This window comes from Theobroma cacao, chromosome 3 (genome assembly GCF_000208745.1).
Source record: "Theobroma cacao cultivar B97-61/B2 chromosome 3, Criollo_cocoa_genome_V2, whole genome shotgun sequence".
Lineage (NCBI taxonomy): Eukaryota > Viridiplantae > Streptophyta > Magnoliopsida > Malvales > Malvaceae > Theobroma > Theobroma cacao.
In genome coordinates, this window is record NC_030852.1 from 1,401,565 (window position 1) to 1,419,188 (window position 17,624).

Sequence of the window (17,624 nt, forward strand, 5' to 3'; positions counted from 1 at the left end):
GAATTTGCTTCTGCACTGCGTGGATGGGCATGCGGAGGAAATGCGTCCGGCACTCAGGCGCTGCAAGTCTGCAGTGTTCGGAGAGGAAAGGAACAAGATCAGCCTGTTTAATTCAAGTCTATGTCAGTGTTACAGCTTGAGATCCTGATATAGATAAATGCATGTTTCCATTAGTCCTCATTGTAAGCATGCTGATCATGATGATAGTGGTCGCCGATTTTCAAGTCAAACTCCCTGCGAAATGAGTATCTCAGTCGGTTTGAAAAGCTACACAAGCAGATGGTAAGCCATAGCCATCAAAGTCAGGGTCAAATCTCGGAAAAATCTAGCCCAAGATTTCGTGATTTATCGATTAACCACCCATAAATATCAGGATATGCCCTTGCGTCTCAGTGTCCTAGAGTTTAGAGTTGCACAAAAAGATGAAGCTTCGGTCTTCTACCTCTGCCAGGAGTGGTTCCCTGGTGAGGTTGGCGACAACCCTCGCGGTGTTACTTCTCATCATCGGTCACCTGCCGACGAATTCTGCTTTAGTCCCTTCTGGTATGTATTGTCTATTCTCCCATTTAACTTGATTGCTTGATAACTAGCTCAATTATATGCTCAACCTGGTGTTTATCACTTTGTATGTTGTAAAAGGTGGAGAGAAGAGACCATCGAAATCGAATGTTCTCTTCTGTGGAAGTAGCTGGAGGAAGATGTTTCTTGCAAGCGATCATGGCTGCTCTGGAAGTGAAAGTCTGTCCATTTATAGCACAAGAAAGTTGCCTTCCCGAAGTTTGAAAGCAGGCAAGATACCGCCCTCTCCACCATCGCCAACCCAAAATCAACGAGCAGGAATGGCTACTCCACCACCTTCCAGTCTGAAACTATGAAGAATATCTACATGTTCAAAATGTTTTAAATACATTTGGATAAAGCGGAAGAAGTCCATGTTTATAACTCTGTGATCTCTCTGGATGTTATTTTCCAAGTAAAGTTCGAGCTTCAGCTTTTGGATCATTTTCTTTTCTTGTACACAAAACAACATTGAATTCTTCCCAAGACCCATTTTGTTTTGGTCTCCTTTTTCATCCAATTTCTGTCAATATGCATGCATCTTCAAATTTATCAGATTACATTAAAAGAAATGTATTATTCAGCTAAATATCAAAATATACTATTCCATTGGAATTCCTTTCAGGAGTTTGTTCAGTACTGATCAGTATTCTTCGGGATGGAGAATTATCAATGTAAAAGATGCAAACTGCAAAAGCAGGCATTAGAGATATAAGATTCATCATATAGCTGAACAGCACAGTGTTTGGAATTATTTGGAGTAAGAGTTCCATTAATGAGATGGAGGTGGAAGGAAGTTTCAATCATGATACAAAGTACCCAAGATAACTTCTAATGTGAGCTTTGGAATTTTCTTTGACTTACCATTTCCTTTTTCTTGATTAATTAGATGGCACATTCATTCGAGTTTGACTCCATCAAATATTGTTATCTTGGGACATGAAAAGTGAGCTGCTCCTGGCTGTTTATGAATAAAGTACAATCTTTATCGAAAAAGTAAAATCAGTAGTATCTTTTCGTCAAGGAAGAGAAAATTTATCATAAATGATGGATTTTTATTGACAAGAAGAAATTTTTTTTCAAAATATTATGATAAAAAATTAAAAAATTTTATATGAATATTGGATGATAATCAATCAAAAATTTTGATGATAATCTATTAAAATGAGAAGAAATTTGAAATTTTATCTGAATTTTGACGAATTTGTAATGAAAGTTCAACTTAATGCAAGGACGAAATTCCTTGTATATATTATCGTGATTCTTGGTGTATATGGTTGTCTCAATGCCTTAATGTCAGTGCAATCATGAATCAAATCATAATGATTTGAGCTCAGCTAGCAGTCCAACAGGTGAATATTAGGCAGTAAATCATGACTGCTCTTGGAATATAGGGATTTTGAAGCAAGAAGCTCACGGTTCACCAATTCCTGCTTGTTGGGCCAAAAAACTTTAGCTATTGCTCATGCACTTAGCCTACTAATTTGATAAGCATGTGCTTCTCAAGCCCCAAGGCCAGCACCAGCACATTGATGTTGAATTTAAGGATAAAATATATGGTTCCCTAACCTGCAACCAGCGCACAAGGTTTGGAAACTCTTCTCTTTACACCATGCCAAACTTTCTCTCAAGTTGCCTTGTTTTTTTGGGCAACTTGAAGCAAACAACTCATAGTTGAATTCTGATCAGTGACAAATGCTAGCTGTATGCATGACTTTTTGTCATCTTTGTGAATTAAAATACTTTCCATATTTAAATTTGTGCATTGGGTTTTGATTCTTGTATTGCTCAAACTTTGGTAGCATAAAATATATAATGATAATGAGTTAATTATATATTTGGTATTCTTATTATAGTGAAATTACTGATTTAATATTTTAAATTTAAAAATTCGTAATTAGGTACTCGAACCATCAGCCAATTGGGTGAAAGGAGGTAAAAGAAACAATGATTTCTCACAACTTGAGTTATCCCTTTTTACTATGTTACTGACTAGACCATTGGTTGTCTAGACTCAAACATGTCAACTTATGCCCCTTTCTAAGTTCTAATTGAAGCAGATGACATCCTTCTTTTCATAGGATATATAGTAGCTGCAAAATTTCAACTCATATCAGGTCACCAAATGATTTTATATACACATTGTACTTGTTATGAAAGCTATGGAAGTAGATCAGAACCAGCATAATCTTTAAAGTCAATGTCAAATCTTTACAAAATTTAAAATCCAAGGTTGGTTCCATGATCCCTTCATCCAACCCATAGATTAGAAAATTGAAACAAGTTGGCATATAACTGCATATATAGATACCTAAACACACACACTCTCACAGTGTCTCATTGTTCTACCAAAATATGAACAAACAGTCTGCTAACTCCATGATGATGAGTAGTTCCCTGGTGAAGTTTGCAACAGGAATACTGGTGTTACTTCTTTTCTTGGGTGATCACCAAGCTATTTCTGCTTCACTGCCTTCTGGTATTCCCTGTCATCTCTTTGTCTTCACCCCTGCTTATATTTACTGATTTTCTCAACATTGAACTTTGCCTCTTTGCTGGGGTGTTGTTTAAAGGCAATATCTGACGGCTATGTATTATTTTTATGTTCTGAAAGGTGAAGATGAGAGTCTACTGCATGTCCCCAGGTGCGGATCGAGGAAGACATTTCCAGGCGAAGATGGAAGCTTAGACTGTCAAAGTCTGGTGTTTTCTAGCAGAAGGAAGTTGTCTTTTCGAAGTTTGAGATCAACAAGCACGTTGTCTCCACCGCCATCGCCTACCATAGGTAAAGCAAAAGCAATGGCCGTACCTGCACCACCTCCACCGGCACTGTGATGTTGATCATCTGTATCCTTGGTCGTAAACAGGAGAAGGAAAAGATAAAACACCCCATTTCTGTACCTCTGTTGTATATATAAATGTCATTTCCTAGTAAAAAAGTTCATGCTTAGATGTCCATGAGCTCGCCTCTCCAAAGTCAAGTGGAGCTCAGTCCGATCCTATTTATGTATTTTGATGTTAATTAGAATTTAATGTTAATTAGTATTTTAATGTATATGCATATATTAATATTTATTTATTTATTTTTAAATAATAATTATATTAAAAATTAAAATAAATGTTTCTAAAGTAGAATGTTAATTGTTTACCAGTAAAATATGTGAAAAACAATTGAAAGATAATTAATGTTTCAATTATATATAATTTAAATTTTGTAATATATATGAGCCTATAAATTAAATTATTCATAGTATTATAATTTTAAAAATATTTTTTAATAAAAATTATTCAATACCATTAAAATTTTTTAGATACAAATTGAATAAATGATATTAATATTTATAATAAAAATCATTCCATGCAACCAGAATTCTTATATATTTGCATATTAAATAAATCTTATTCATAATTTTCAATATTATTAAATTAAAAAAATATTTTCAATAAATATTATTAAAATATCGTTAATGAAAGTCATTTGATGCAAATAGAATTTTTTTTATTAATTAGATAGATCTTATTGATAATAATAAATAATTTTTAAAAAAAATCAAAACCTTAAATCCTAAACCAAATTAAGTATTCCAAGCTTTTAGTTATGGAGTTTTTGAGCGCGGGTTACAACGGGCAGAGCCCTTTTCAAATTTAAGTAGTCTTTCAACTTCACTCACTTCTATCAGAGCTCTCAAAGCCTCATCAGCTAATTCTTAGAACCAAGCAAATACACGCTTTAATCACCAAACACGCCTCTCCCTTGACCCATTTTTCGCCATCAAAGGTCGGCAGGTTCTACGGTCTCAACGATGACTTTTGCAGCGCCCGCAACCTGCTCGATAAAACACCTGAGGGAAGCGTTTTCCTTTGGAATTCCATCGTTCGAGCTTACGCACGAGCCCAAAAGTTCAACGAGGCCTTGTCGTTGTTCGACGGGATGCTGGGAACGAAAACGGAACCCGATAACTTCACGTACGCTTGTGTCGTATACCAGCCTGCTATGAGAACTTTGATTTGGATGGAATGAGACTTGTTCATATAAGAGTGATTGTTTCTAGGTTAGGATTGGATCCCATCTGTGGCAGTGCTTTTGTGACTGGATATTCAAAACTGTGCCTTGTTGATGAAGCAAGCAAGGTTTTTAATGGGATGCCCGAGAAGGATTTGGTTTTGTGGAATTCCACGGGTTCGGGATATGGGAATTGTGGCCTTTGGTATAAAGGGTTAGAGCTGTTTAGTTGGATGAGACATATGGGGCAGCAGCCAGATGGGTATACTTTGGTTGGGCTGATATCATGATTAGTAGATTCCCACGACTTGTTGAGTGTTGGTCAAGGAACTCATGGTTTTTGTTTGAAAAGCGGTTTCAATTGTATTGTTCATGTGGAAAGTTCACTTGTAAGAATGTATTCAAGGTTTAAGTGCATGGATTTGCAAATATTGTGTTTAGTAGTTTGCTTCAGCCTGATTTGATTGGGTGGTCTTCTTTGATAACTGGATATTCTCAGCGTGGGGATTATGATAAGGCATTGCTTTACTTTTGGAAACCGAACATGGAGATGGGTAAGAAAGCAGATCTCATTCTGATCTCTACTATGCTGAAGGTCGCTGCTTGATCTGCAAATGCAAGGTTTGGCATGAGATACATGGTTCTGTTGTTCGACATGGATTTGAATCAAATGTCATGGTTTCTTCTGCTCTGATAGACATGTATTCTAAGTGTGGATTTGTGAGCTTGGGGATCAGTGTTTTTAAGATTATGTCAGAAAGAAGCACAATATCTTACAATTGTCTCATTCAGGTCTTGCATTGAATGGAATGGCTTACCAGGCATTCAAGATGTTTGATGAGATGCTAATGGTTGGACTAAAACCTGATGATTTGACCTTCTCTGCCCTTCTTACTGCTCGTTGCTATGCTGGCCCGCTTGACAATGGTTGGGAAATTTTCAGGAGGATGAAATATGAGTTTTCCAACCAACCTAGAATAGAGCATGGTAAAGCTTCTTGGGATGGCTGGAGAGTTGGAAGATGCATACAATTTTATCTTGGGCTTGCCAAATCCAGTGGACTTTGGCATCTGGGAGTGTTGTTATCATGCTTTGACGGTCATGGAAATTCTGAGTTGGCAGAAGTTGTATCCCAGCAACTATTGGAAAATGAACCAAAAAAGGTGCTTATAGAGTTATGCTTTCATATATATATGCTGTTGATGGTCGGTGGGATGATGTGCAGAAGTTAATAGATGACATAGCAGAACGGGGAGTAAGAAAAGTACCAGGGCTTTGCTGGATTGGAAGTGGAAGCACTTAAGTATTAAATGACTCAGCAAACCTCTTGTTATCAGGTCAACATGGCAGATTTCTTTTGAAGTTAAACTCATTTTAATTTGGCGATTCAGTAATGAGCCTACTCTTTTGGAATAACCATCCCCTTCCCTCTTCTCTCATATCTTTTTGTATTATGCACTCCATGCTAATGTCATCATAGGTAACTAAGATCCGGCCACTCATTAATGAAAAATATATGATTTTTAACTTCTAAAACATTGTATTGATATCAAAATCAAAGGCATTGCTAGACATAGAAAATAGATCAGAAAAAAAAAATCCCTTGGTTTTAAAGGTTTGTTGGAACAATTTTGATACGTAAGCAAGAGATTTGATTGTTTAAAGTTGGAATAAACTACTTTCTTACAAAGAAAAGCCTATGCTCACACACCACCAAATATTGATATCCATCATTATTTTGTCCATATTTTTGCTGCATGATGCTCTTATTCTATGACTGATAACAAACCACAACCCTAGAATATTAAGTCTTTTCCCAATGTAAACTTGTTTCTTATTTTAATCCATAAAACCAGTAGTAGAGTACAAATGAAACAAGACAATGTTTTCTTTGTGATTTATATATTTACTAATGCTAAAGTACTAATAAAACCCTTTTCCCTATCAAGGAGTTATCAATTAGACGTAATTTTTTGTACTCTTTTCAAAACATTTAGCAATATTTTAACTCAATTGAATTTTGCTTACCAAAGTTGAATTTCAGATAAATCTGTACTGACAATAATTAATTTTGGCCAAGAGACTGTCAATAGTTAATATTCATTTATCCACACATATGTCTCCTGCATTCCACCCTGCAGAGGGTCCACAACAGGATGTAGGGATGAACGATATTTGTGAAATGTGCTTGATTTTGTAATTCTCTTCTCCTCCATCAGGTTTCAGCCTTTCCATGTGATCGTCAAGCAGAGGGAACAAATATAAATGCTTCAATGTGGTTACAAACTGCAATCCTTCAGGAAGCATTCTCAGTTTTGAACAGCAATGAAAATGAAGGCAATTCAAACTTGGTAGTGCTCCCTTTTCAATCTCTGTCCATTCCTCCAAAACATCAGAAGCAATTTGGAGAAATTCAAGCTTGGGAAACCAGCCAACCCTGCAAAATTCTTTCCCTAACTGCTTTGAAACATAAGCCTGCCACAAGGTTAACCTTGTCAAATTAGGTAGTAGATGAAGCACCAACATTGGGTTCTCAGACAGGTAAGAGAAACCTAGTCTGAGTTTGGTGAGCATTTTCATCGAGCCAAGCCATTGTGGTAGCTTTTGTAGGAGCCCGTCTAGGCGAAGTTTCCTAATAGTGGGTGGGGGTGAAAAGGAATCTGGAAGGACAAGAACTTGCTGCGGGTTAACATATTTGCCCACTAGAGACAAACATAGAAGGCCCTGCATGTTGCCAATGGAGGCAAAGACTTCACCAACATTCTCACCAGTTACATCGATTATTCCCACTTTTCTGAGCTGAACCAGGTTACCTAATTCTCTTGTGATGCAATAATCAGCATGTATACCAGTAAGAGTCAGTAAATTTTTCAATTTCCCTATTCCTGCTGATGGTGTTGTTCCCCATGAATTATTGGGGCCTAGTTTTAGGTGCCTCAGTTTTGCAAGGTTTATTATCTTTGCTGGAAGTGCTTTGAAATAGCCACACCATCTGAGATCTAAAGTTTGAAGGGCTCGTAAATTACCAAGGCCTGCTGGAAGCTGATTTATATTGGTTTTTCTCAAGCCAAGATATCTCAGATGTATCAGGTATTCCACTTCATCTGGTAAGCTCTTGATCTTCCTACCTTCTAAATCTAGTACTCGTAAAAATTTTGCCCAGGGCAAAGTTAGCCAATTTCTGTCATGCTCAGGAAGGTCTTGGTACCCAAACAAGAACAAAGACCGGGGTTGGAGATCGGTTAAGTCAGGTGTTATTGTTATCTTGTCTAAATCAATTGAAACACGACGAGCAGAACGAGGAAATATGAAAATTGGACTGGTACATGTAGCAGTGAAAATTTTCTTCTCCATCTTGTGGATACAAAAATCACGGTAAAGATAGGGGACACTTAACCTGTTGGGGTTATCATCTTCTTCTTGAAGCATGTTCTGGATGATCAGTTCATTTATATTTTCTTCTGCTATATCTTCCATTATCTCTCCTGTTTTTCCTTGAACCAGCCCTTCAGCAACTAATAATTGAATTAATCGTCCTTTATGTATTCGGTAGTCCTTGGGGAAGGTGCAACAATATAGGAAACAAGATTGAAGATAATATGGTAGCTTATTGTAGACTAATTGGAATTGAGAAAAAGTTTGATCGGATGTCTCACCTTCTTCTACCCCATGAGAGGTTTCCATTTTATCCTCCTCATCTCCTCCGGTGGTAGTTGAAATTTTGAGGGCAGATGTCTGACTGTCACCGATGTCTTGAGAATCATCCTTGTCATCTTCGTTCTCTCCTCCAATGGTGGCTGAATTTTTCGGTGATGCTATCTGACTTGCCCCCTCTTGAGACTTTTTCCTGTCATCTTCCTCCCGGCCTTCCAGTTCATGAGGATTTTCCATGCTGTATTCCATCTCTTCAACAGTAGTTGGATTTTTTAGCTCTGTCATTCTGTGAACGGCTTGGGCAAGGCGAGATTCTATCTTCAGCAATTCACTTCTGAAGCAATCAGTCAGGACTAAGCAATCAGATTTCTTTTGCTTATCCATCTGAATGATGAACTCATCGATATGATCATCCATTTCACTGATCAGTTCTCTTAGTTCATTCACCCAACTACAGGTAGCAGCATCTCCTTCTTCACAACTCATTTCTTCAGTGAACTGTCCAACCTCCCTGAGTGTATTTACCAACCTATCCATTTGATCTTCAAGGCCAGAGAAGGTTTCAGTTTCCTCAACTAATAGAGAATTCAATCTCTGCACAAAGAACTTCACCAATGCCTCAGCCATTTCTCTCTGTTCAATGAAAACACTTGCTTTTCTGAGAAGGGCAAAGGCAAAGCACTCTTTTATAGGACCAAGTCACTCATCTTGCCAATGTCTGCATTGTTTTGCCCGCCGGTTGGACAAATTCTTAGTCCCAATCATCGACAAGAAAACAATGTATTCTATACCAACTACATCATTTTGTGAAAGTTGGGTTCTATTTGTCACATATGGAGCATGAGAATCAAATGCAGAACTGGGTTATATGCACAAGGCTATGATGCTGACCTGTAGATAAACTATGCATAATTTGAGATACTAATGAACTTGGATGAGATTATGTATTTAAATCATCTACAGTCAGTCCTTAACACTGGGCTTTTTGCCAAAAATATCTGTTCCCTACCCGAAAGGCCAATACCTATCAACCCAAATGTACATGCAGCTGCCCAGCCCAAACTCGAATAACAGGAACAGTCGGACAGACAGCAAAACAAACAATTTGTACTGATAAGTGAAAAGTGGAAAACCCATTCGGGGAAGAAAACCAAATAAAAAACAAAAAGCAGAGACGAGACCAAGTTGGCGGGAACCTGATTACCTAAGAAAAAGCGTTTCCATTTTTCCACCATGAAAGAGCAGTGGGAGATACATTACTCGCGGTTTTTCAATTTCCCTGGTCTCCCATCTACTTGTCTCAGCCTCAAGCCTCTTCCTTCCAGGAAGCTTCGCTCCATTGGCAACTGGGTCTCTTCTCCTTCATTGGCTTCTCTGCAACTCATCACCAACCCCAATGCTCATGGGACTGTTCTTGTTGTCTCTTTTCAAGGAAAAATCCATGTGGGTTTCTCTCATTTTCAGTTTTTTTTAAGCTTCTTTTTTGTCCCTTCTTTATCAACTTATTTTTTCTCTCTGTTTTGCTTGAAATGCTTTTGATGGGTATTGATTCTTTTGATCCCTTAACCTTTTATTTTTTTATTTTGATGGGATTTTGTTTAGGAGATTGTATGTTGATTTTCTTTTTTGAGCTGTATAAAGAGTCTGAAAGAGACTAGCTCTTTTCCATCTTATAAAATCACGCTACTATTTTCAAGATTCGAACCTAAGAATCTCTGAGTCGAAGGTCGCAAATTCTAGTTGTTGCCCATCCCTCCTTGGAGACGTTTTTTCATTGCCTTCTTTAGTAGTGCTGAAGTTGATGTTGGCTGCGTGAAATTGTGAATGAAGCTATGTTCAAAAGCAACTTAAATGTTGATTGATTTCAGGTAGGAAATTTCCTTTCTATGATATCTTTTTAAAATTTCAATGGCTGCCGATAAGTATTCTGATCGAACGGTTGAGATACCTCATTTCCAGATTATAGCAGCTGTTTTTAATCTTTATCATGGAAATTTTTTTTGTTGACCTTGTTTGGATATCGAGAAGCAATTCTTGAGTTCAGTGATTATGTGTGCTTTGGTGTATTGATCTCATATCTTGCAGGAAGAACATTACGCATCCAAGCTGCATTTCACTTGGCCTCAAGTATCGTGTCTAGCAGAATGTCCCGTTAGAGGTAGCAAGGTTGTCTTTGCAAGTTACAAAGATCGTGAGGGCCAGGCAAGCTTCTGCCTGTACTCTCTGAGGGTACCTTACTGCATGATTGAATCTTTGATTAGAAAATAGACATGTGTGCTTGGTGATTGAGTCCGTAAAATTCATAGTGTCATTTGTGTATATTCTTATTTTTATATCATATAGTAAATTATTTTCTCTTCATGTCTAATACCTCTGTTGTTTATGCAGTCAGTTGTTTCTTTTTCATAAGGAGCATCCGAACTCCACCCGTGTTTTTTGGAATAGGATGTGACATTAGCTGACCTCTTGGATCTTTTCCATAATTTGTCGCCAACTCTCAATTGGAAAGAAAATATAGAAAAGTTTATCTCGTCTGCTTATAAGTGTCTTATAGGGATCACTCAATGTCAATGATGTAGTTCTTTTATAAAATTGATCTATAATCAATTTTAAATTGGCTCAATAATCTAGTATGAACAACTTTTGCTGATGTCTTAATATAGTTTTAGATGACCACTTCGCTAAGGTTGATCCCCTACTTTTGCATGTGCATTAGGCCTTTTTTTGTTATGTTGCAGCTCCAAAAGTTTGCCATGCGGTTTTCAGCATCCCATGATTCACAAACGTTCATGAACTCTTTAAAGGTAGCTCCAAGTTTCCATACTTGTTTGACTTGACTCTTAAGTCTTAAGCACGTTGATGGAACCTTGTTACGGAAAGTTTAAACAGATTTTAGATGATGCGTACTGGTGGGACTTGATAAGTTCTTTTAATTAGGAGGAATTACTTTTGAACTTAAAGTTCCTCTACACAATTAGATAAGTAGAATATGCCATCAATATGACCTAAAGGCTATGAGAAGAAAATTATCTGATAATAGTTTTTAATTTAAAATTTGGGTCTTAGATGAATCTTACATCTGAATAGATTTACACCCATTGTACAATTGAGTCCATCTGATGTAGGTGAAAGTGGAACTATATGACCTGAATGAATGTCTCAAAATTAAGCATCATACACAGATGGTCCTAGGGTCAGAAGATGTTGCTGTTTTTCTGTTTTTCCTTATAAGAATTGCAGTTGTTTGATACTGTAGGAGAGCTTGAAGGATGCTAGAAATGTTTGGCTTCCAAGCAGTAATCGTGGATTAGCTACTTCCCTTACATCAGAGTCCGTAGATTTGAATGGATTCACTTCTAGGTGACTATTACTTAAGTTCTATACACGCAGTTCATGTATAGTCATATTTGTTTGGAGAATATCCAAATTAGTGAAGAATTACATATTAGAAAAGGTTTAAGTGACAGTTTAGAAGTGTGTTTGGCACAGACCTGCTGTGGAATTATGCCATGTAAATCCTATCGGAAATCATGAACCTCTTCAGCAGCCTCCATCAAACGATAAAGGTTTGAAATGCCCTTGCCCTAAGGAGTCAATATTTAGTCCTAATCCAGGCGCCAAAGACGCAAACTTTCCATCCAGCTTCACTGCACTCCTTTCTGACTCTTGCATTGAGACTGAACTAGGTACAGTTAATTTGATGGTGGAAATGAACCAATTGCATGAGTGGGTTAAAATAACACGTATGAATAAAACATCTTTTGTGTTATTAAAAGTACGAATGCTGCAGAACTACCAAAAGCACCAGTGAAAATGAATATCGTGTCCGAAATGGTGGTATGTTTGCAACCCTGTAGTCTAGTCTCAATGATAATTTTGGCATGACATTATTATGGTGGCTGTTATCTTGAGCTGTATTGGAACAAATCTACCACTGTATCATTGCATGACTTGGACAGTTCTGTTACACCTCTAATGATAATTCGTAGTTTGCTGCTTTGACCAAAATTTTTGCGTTTCCTTCATTTGTCTTTTTGGCAGAGAGACATGACGGATTCTTCTTTCCATGGTATGTAGATTTCTGCTGTTTGCAATTATCAGCCATGAATCTTAAGCACCTAGTTTCTTTAAATCTCCCATTCCCGTCATAAAGTTTCTCAAATTTAAGCTTTATGCATTCTTATGCATATCTTGGTTGTTCTTATCAGATATGTTAACTAAGATGGAGATGGCCATTGATGACTTGGGAGGGGATTTGGCGCCATGATTTCATGATCATCTAGTTCTGCATCGATAGCTGAAGTTTTAACTTCTTCCCTGACTCAAAGGTTTCTATTTGATTTAAATAGCAGCCAACTATGATCCCTTTGATGACAATTCGGTTTGGTTCTCCATATTTTTGTATTACACTAAGTACTGAAACAGATATAGCAAACTGCACTTCTTCAAAAAAAAAAAAGATATGGCAAACTGCAGTGCGGATGCAATATTAGCACACTAAATTTTAATTGGAGAAAGTCCAGTCTTCTTTAGTCTGTAATTGAAACAGTATTTTCACACATTAGAGTTAATGCATACAAATTGTGCTTGCTGTATTAGAATAAACATTCATTCCGCAGGCCTAGCTTGACATGCATGGATCTGCCTGCCTGTTCTTCATGGGCCCAAAACAAAGTTAGGATGCGCTCTCGGCTGATGGGATTCAGTCTCAAAGTTGAATCCCAACCCCTCCAAAGTTATTCCAGCATTAATGCACAAGAGATCAGAAGGTAGCAAATCTAAGCTTTTTATTCAGAGTAAGCATTCAACAATCTATGCTTTCACTGGTGATTCTAACGAATGGGTCACATGCATTGCTGCTAAATACAATAGAAATTCACATACTAATCCATAGACTGCTGTCATTCTGCGAAAGGCCTTAGCTTGTACTGAATATATATATATATATATATATATATATAGTAGNTGCTGTCATTCTGCGAAAGGCCTTAGCTTGTACTGAATATATATATATATATATATATATATATATAGGGCAGATAAGCAAGGGTACTTCTAGAGGTTTATATATATATATGAGACACACCTCAAGGTTAAATGGTATAAGCAATTCTGGATCTCATTCAGTTAACTTTTTAAAGTTGAAACAGCATAATAGATAACCTTATATCTAGGAGGTCACGAGTTCGATCTCTTGGGAATCGTAATTGTACAGTCATGCCTCATTTGTTTATAAATACTCAAAGATTAAGACCTTAGGCTAGCTTCATTCAAAATTGAAAATGTCTATGGTTCTTAAAAGGCTTGGGTTTCTTCTTGTTAAAAAGGAAAACAAGATATAGTTTTATATAGTTTTTATATTAGATATAGGTATAGTAATTTATTTTGGGTTACTGACTCCATTGCATGCTGCAAACCTGACCCACATGGAAATATATAGAAAGCCAGTAGGCGTGCAAAAATAGCACAATCTAAACTCTTCCCAAGCAGTCTGTCCAGAGGCCCAGAGGCTCAAAAGAAGAAAGAATGGAAAAGTACCTTAGCTTCTTGTATTTGACAAGTGTTCCCTAACCATTATTGATTGAGACCAGCAGCTATACCTTTTATACATAGAAGAGAGAGAGAGAGAGAGAGAGACCCAACCTTTGGAAATCAATACCAGATTTGCTAATTACCTTTTCTTGGTCTTAATCCTGAATAGAATTGACTGAAACAATGAATCTTTGATTTGAGTAGGGAATATATAGAATGACATATGCCTGTGGTATTTGAAGAAACTTTAATCATTGAACTTGCTAATTTTCTAAGCTTCAATGGGCCCATATGTTCAAAATGTTCATGCCTTCCAGAAAAATGAGAGGCAACCTGCATGGAGAGGAGCAAGTTTTAATTCATTTCAATCTTTTTTTTTTTTTAAATATGCTTGTAAATATCTTTCATTAATAATTGTAACAACATTAAAAGTCGTCTCACCACTTTATCTTTTAGGTATATTTTTAGAGAAACAAACTCATTAACAGATCACAAGACCGAAACAAGGTCTTACAAACTGAGAACATCTATGTTATCTTGTAACATTTATGTTCTTTTCTTATCCTTTATTTATTACGTGTAACTTGACCTTTGTCCACTCTTAATTATAATTAAGAAACTCTACTTATCAATTATATTAATTAATAACATTAATTCTCTACTTTCAAAAAGAATAACTTTCTTATTTCTTTTATATATAAAATATATACTATTACCTATTATATCACAATCGTGGTCTAGTTGTGAACGTATGTTTATACTTACATATATGTATACATGTAGATTCAAATATATAGATATATATATGTTATAGACAATATAAGTGTATGATTTTATTTTTATATATTAATTAAACCAATTACATATTTGGTTGATGTTTTCATTTTAATCATTTTTTATATAATATAATTATCTTACTTACTACTAGTTGCTTTTATTCTATGTACCAGTTTTCTATTGAATATAACAAAATTTTTAAGCAAAGAGCAAATAACATACACTAAGAAGTAATAAAAAAAATAACTATGAAGATAATTTTTAGTTGTTTATGTGTGGTTCATTTATGATAAAGGCTTTTATCATACCTCAATTTAATGTCTCAAATCAAACTGAAATGACAATTTTTTTAAAAAAATATTTATATATAGGAAGGATATTTTTATAAAAATTTATTTAAAATATTTTAATTCAAATGTGGGCTTACAATCCAATGAAACTTGTCATATTGGACTTAATTAACAATGTTAGGCAATTGGTATTGATCTAATAATAACGATAAAGTGTATGTATTATGTAAAATGAAATTAAATGCACACCTATAAAATGTAAACTCGAGATGTTCTTGTTACGTATCGGGACAAGACTTCATCGACATATTAACTAGAGTAATTGATTATAACTTTTGGACAATAAAAGTTTCCTTTCTATATAGTCTATATATCTAGCTTCTTTGTAAAGAAAGGTGTGCCCTCTCCCATGCAACCTGATTGTGACTCACACACATAGGCAAGGCAAAGGAAAGGATGGTACTTTTACCACTTTACAAATTGAGTTTGAAAGGGTTTTTTCTTCTAATTCTTCAATACCCCACACCCACACATGGGATTGAGAAATTAAAAAGGAAAAAAAGAAAGAGCGAAGACCTTGTCCCTGGGGAAGGAAGAGGGGGGCACAGCCCTTGGGGAGGAGAGGAGAGGGGGACAGGGACCTAAAGAGGCAATGGTTTGGGCAGTAATAGGGACTAACAACCACAACAGCTGGGACAACAACTACAACTCTCCTTCTCCAAGGCCCCACTCTCTGCCCCCCCTCTCTCTCTCTCTCTCCCCCTACCATGCTTTTTATCTCTAGGTACCCTCCCCTTTTTCTTTGTTAAATGTTTTGCACAACCCTCTTTGCTTACTTTATTACCACCTTTAATTATCTTCATCTAATCACAACCATTTATAAAGTTTTACTAAAAGAAAAAAAATTACACTTAATTTTGTTATTAGATGTACAAGAAAATTAGTATGTGTTTTGTTATATCTTGGAAGCTAGCTGTTCATTAATTAATTAAAAAATGTTATATTAGAGGCCAAAGCTCAAAGATATATATTTGATTTGATTGCTCCTTAATTGCCTTTTCAATTATTCGTGAGAACAAAAACAGAAAAGAATAAGCCCTCTGATCGTACTTGGCAATGGCTTGCAAAAAAGAGAACAAAATATTAGTACAAAAGCTTTGTATTTTAGCATTTGTACTCCGTTATTCTTCCCTATCACAATTGACAAAGATTATTGTACGACGGGTTTATATTTGATATATTGTCGGTGTGTATAGATTTTGTAGATTATTATTATTATTAAATCAAATGATATCATTATTTTAGTAATATATAAATTTAAAAGTTAAAAGCTCTTCAAAGTAAATATTCATAATTTTAATAATATTTATTTTGAATGATTTTTGAAATTTTATCGTTACATATTTATGAAGTGACGTTTTTATGATTAAGTGATAATATATAAATATTATATTCTAATTGTGCAAGATTTTATTAATTGTTCCAAATCACTAACTGTGAGAATCTTGACCGAAGGGTGAAGAATATAAAAAACTATAAAAACCATTAACATAAGCTTATCTTTTATGTGAAGATTCTACATTTTTCCTTCATTGGTGTGCACTACTAAGTCATCAAGCAATAGCATTTTCTTCTTTTGGTAAGGCAATAAGGTTCACTAATCATGAACATTAAATGATGGAAATATGCTTGATAATTATCCATCAAAAAGAAGTAAAAAAAATTCTTCAATAAAGTCATTAGTGCTGCTTTACTGAAATTACCACCACTAACCACCATCATAGCCTAGACCAGCCAGCAATAACACTATATCTAGAGGAGAACCTACCTTAATCTTTGATATTCTTACCCAAACTCATTGCCATTGTACTTGTCACCATCATGCTGTCATCTCCCTGACTCTGTCATCACAAAAAAACTTGAATCCACCCCATGATGGGGACAGTCTTAACTTTGGATTGAAATAAAAAAACCAGGGACTGTAGAGAGTAGTCTAGAACATATGTAATTGAAATTAATCATAGAAATGCTGAACATATGTAAAACTCAAGCTATCAATCATGCTTACAGGAAGTAGCCAACATTTTTCTAGCAAATTGTTAAAATGCAGGAAAAAAATGGTAATTCTGATTATATGAGTTAGTTTTGGACTAAAACTTATGTTTGATAGCACTCACTTTGGCTTGTTTCACCTGATTAGACTCAAGCAAACATTTTCCACAAAGACTTTGTAAGCTTATCATGTGAATGATTTGATTGGTAGCAATTAGGAGGTCGACACCAGCTGATCATGAACCAAACAAAATAACCTTAATCTGTATTGCAGTAGCCATGTCAGAATCTGTCAGATGTCATCACATGTGGCTGGCGGTCCACTGGGGATAGTTTATAATTCATAATAAGAAATGCAAGTCATGAGGCATGCATATGGAATTGGAAGAAAGAAAGAAAAGGCATGGAAATGCTTATCATGTAGGGCTGCAGCTAAACAGTTAACATAAATAATTTACTGATGAAATGTTGTAGAACAGGCTTTCCTCCAACAAGCTAAGTCTAGCATTTTTGTATTTTTGGGAGTTTGATAGTAGGTTCTGGTTAGGGTTCTTGCTCTTTGATTATCTGTAATGAAAAGTATGCCACCATGAATTTAATATGGACAACCTAAGGAAGAGCTAGACAGAACAGTTGATTTTTCTATCATGACCAGAAGGAAGTGCATTCGTTTTAATATCATTCCTTTTTTCTGAACTGAGTGATCTGTCAATTCACATAAAAGCATTGTCACCAGGGTTTTAGGCAGTTAGAGTTCA

The 17,624-nt window shown here is 35.8% G+C and overlaps 3 protein-coding genes, 1 long non-coding RNA gene and 1 pseudogene across 4 annotated transcripts; 4 read left to right on the forward strand and 1 right to left on the reverse strand.

Annotated features, from left to right (window-relative positions):
- Positions 918 to 1,464, forward strand: LOC108661249. Its single transcript, XR_001926999.1, has 2 exons — positions 918 to 973; positions 1,184 to 1,464. It is a non-coding gene; the product is annotated as an uncharacterized LOC108661249 (long non-coding RNA).
- Positions 2,894 to 3,610, forward strand: LOC18603997. The gene is made up of 2 exons (XM_018117324.1): positions 2,894 to 3,037; positions 3,173 to 3,610. Exons 1-2 carry the CDS (start codon positions 2,914 to 2,916, stop codon positions 3,391 to 3,393), a joined length of 345 nt encoding a protein of 114 aa, XP_017972813.1. The 5' UTR covers positions 2,894 to 2,913; the 3' UTR covers positions 3,394 to 3,610.
- LOC108661103 lies at positions 3,510 to 6,813 on the forward strand (annotated as a pseudogene).
- LOC18604000 (disease resistance protein RPM1) lies at positions 6,595 to 9,070 on the reverse strand. Its single transcript, XM_007036286.2, has one exon. It carries the CDS (start codon positions 8,840 to 8,842, stop codon positions 6,662 to 6,664), a length of 2,181 nt encoding a protein of 726 aa, XP_007036348.2. The 5' UTR covers positions 8,843 to 9,070; the 3' UTR covers positions 6,595 to 6,661.
- LOC18604001 lies at positions 9,449 to 12,802 on the forward strand. The gene is made up of 5 exons (XM_018116829.1): positions 9,449 to 9,658; positions 10,301 to 10,417; positions 11,472 to 11,575; positions 11,705 to 12,284; positions 12,424 to 12,802. The coding sequence occupies exons 1-4, from the start codon at positions 9,449 to 9,451 to the stop codon at positions 12,024 to 12,026; spliced, it is 753 nt and encodes a 250-aa protein (XP_017972318.1). The 3' UTR covers positions 12,027 to 12,284; positions 12,424 to 12,802.

Bases quoted from the DNA above. Each gene is read 5' to 3' on its own strand.
- LOC18603997 (XM_018117324.1), top strand. From the start codon at position 2,914: ATGAACAAACAGTCTGCTAACTCCATGATGATGAGTAGTTCCCTGGTG. The intron at 3,038-3,172 runs GTATTCCCTGTC...ATGTTCTGAAAG, and splicing joins TTCTGCTTCACTGCCTTCTG to GTGAAGATGAGAGTCTACTG.
- LOC18604000 (XM_007036286.2), bottom strand. From the start codon at position 8,842: ATGGCTGAGGCATTGGTGAAGTTCTTTGTGCAGAGATTGAATTCTCTA.
- LOC18604001 (XM_018116829.1), top strand. From the start codon at position 9,449: ATGAAAGAGCAGTGGGAGATACATTACTCGCGGTTTTTCAATTTCCCT. The intron at 9,659-10,300 runs GTGGGTTTCTCT...CATATCTTGCAG, and splicing joins CTTTTCAAGGAAAAATCCAT to GAAGAACATTACGCATCCAA. The intron at 11,576-11,704 runs GTGACTATTACT...TGTTTGGCACAG, and splicing joins TTGAATGGATTCACTTCTAG to ACCTGCTGTGGAATTATGCC.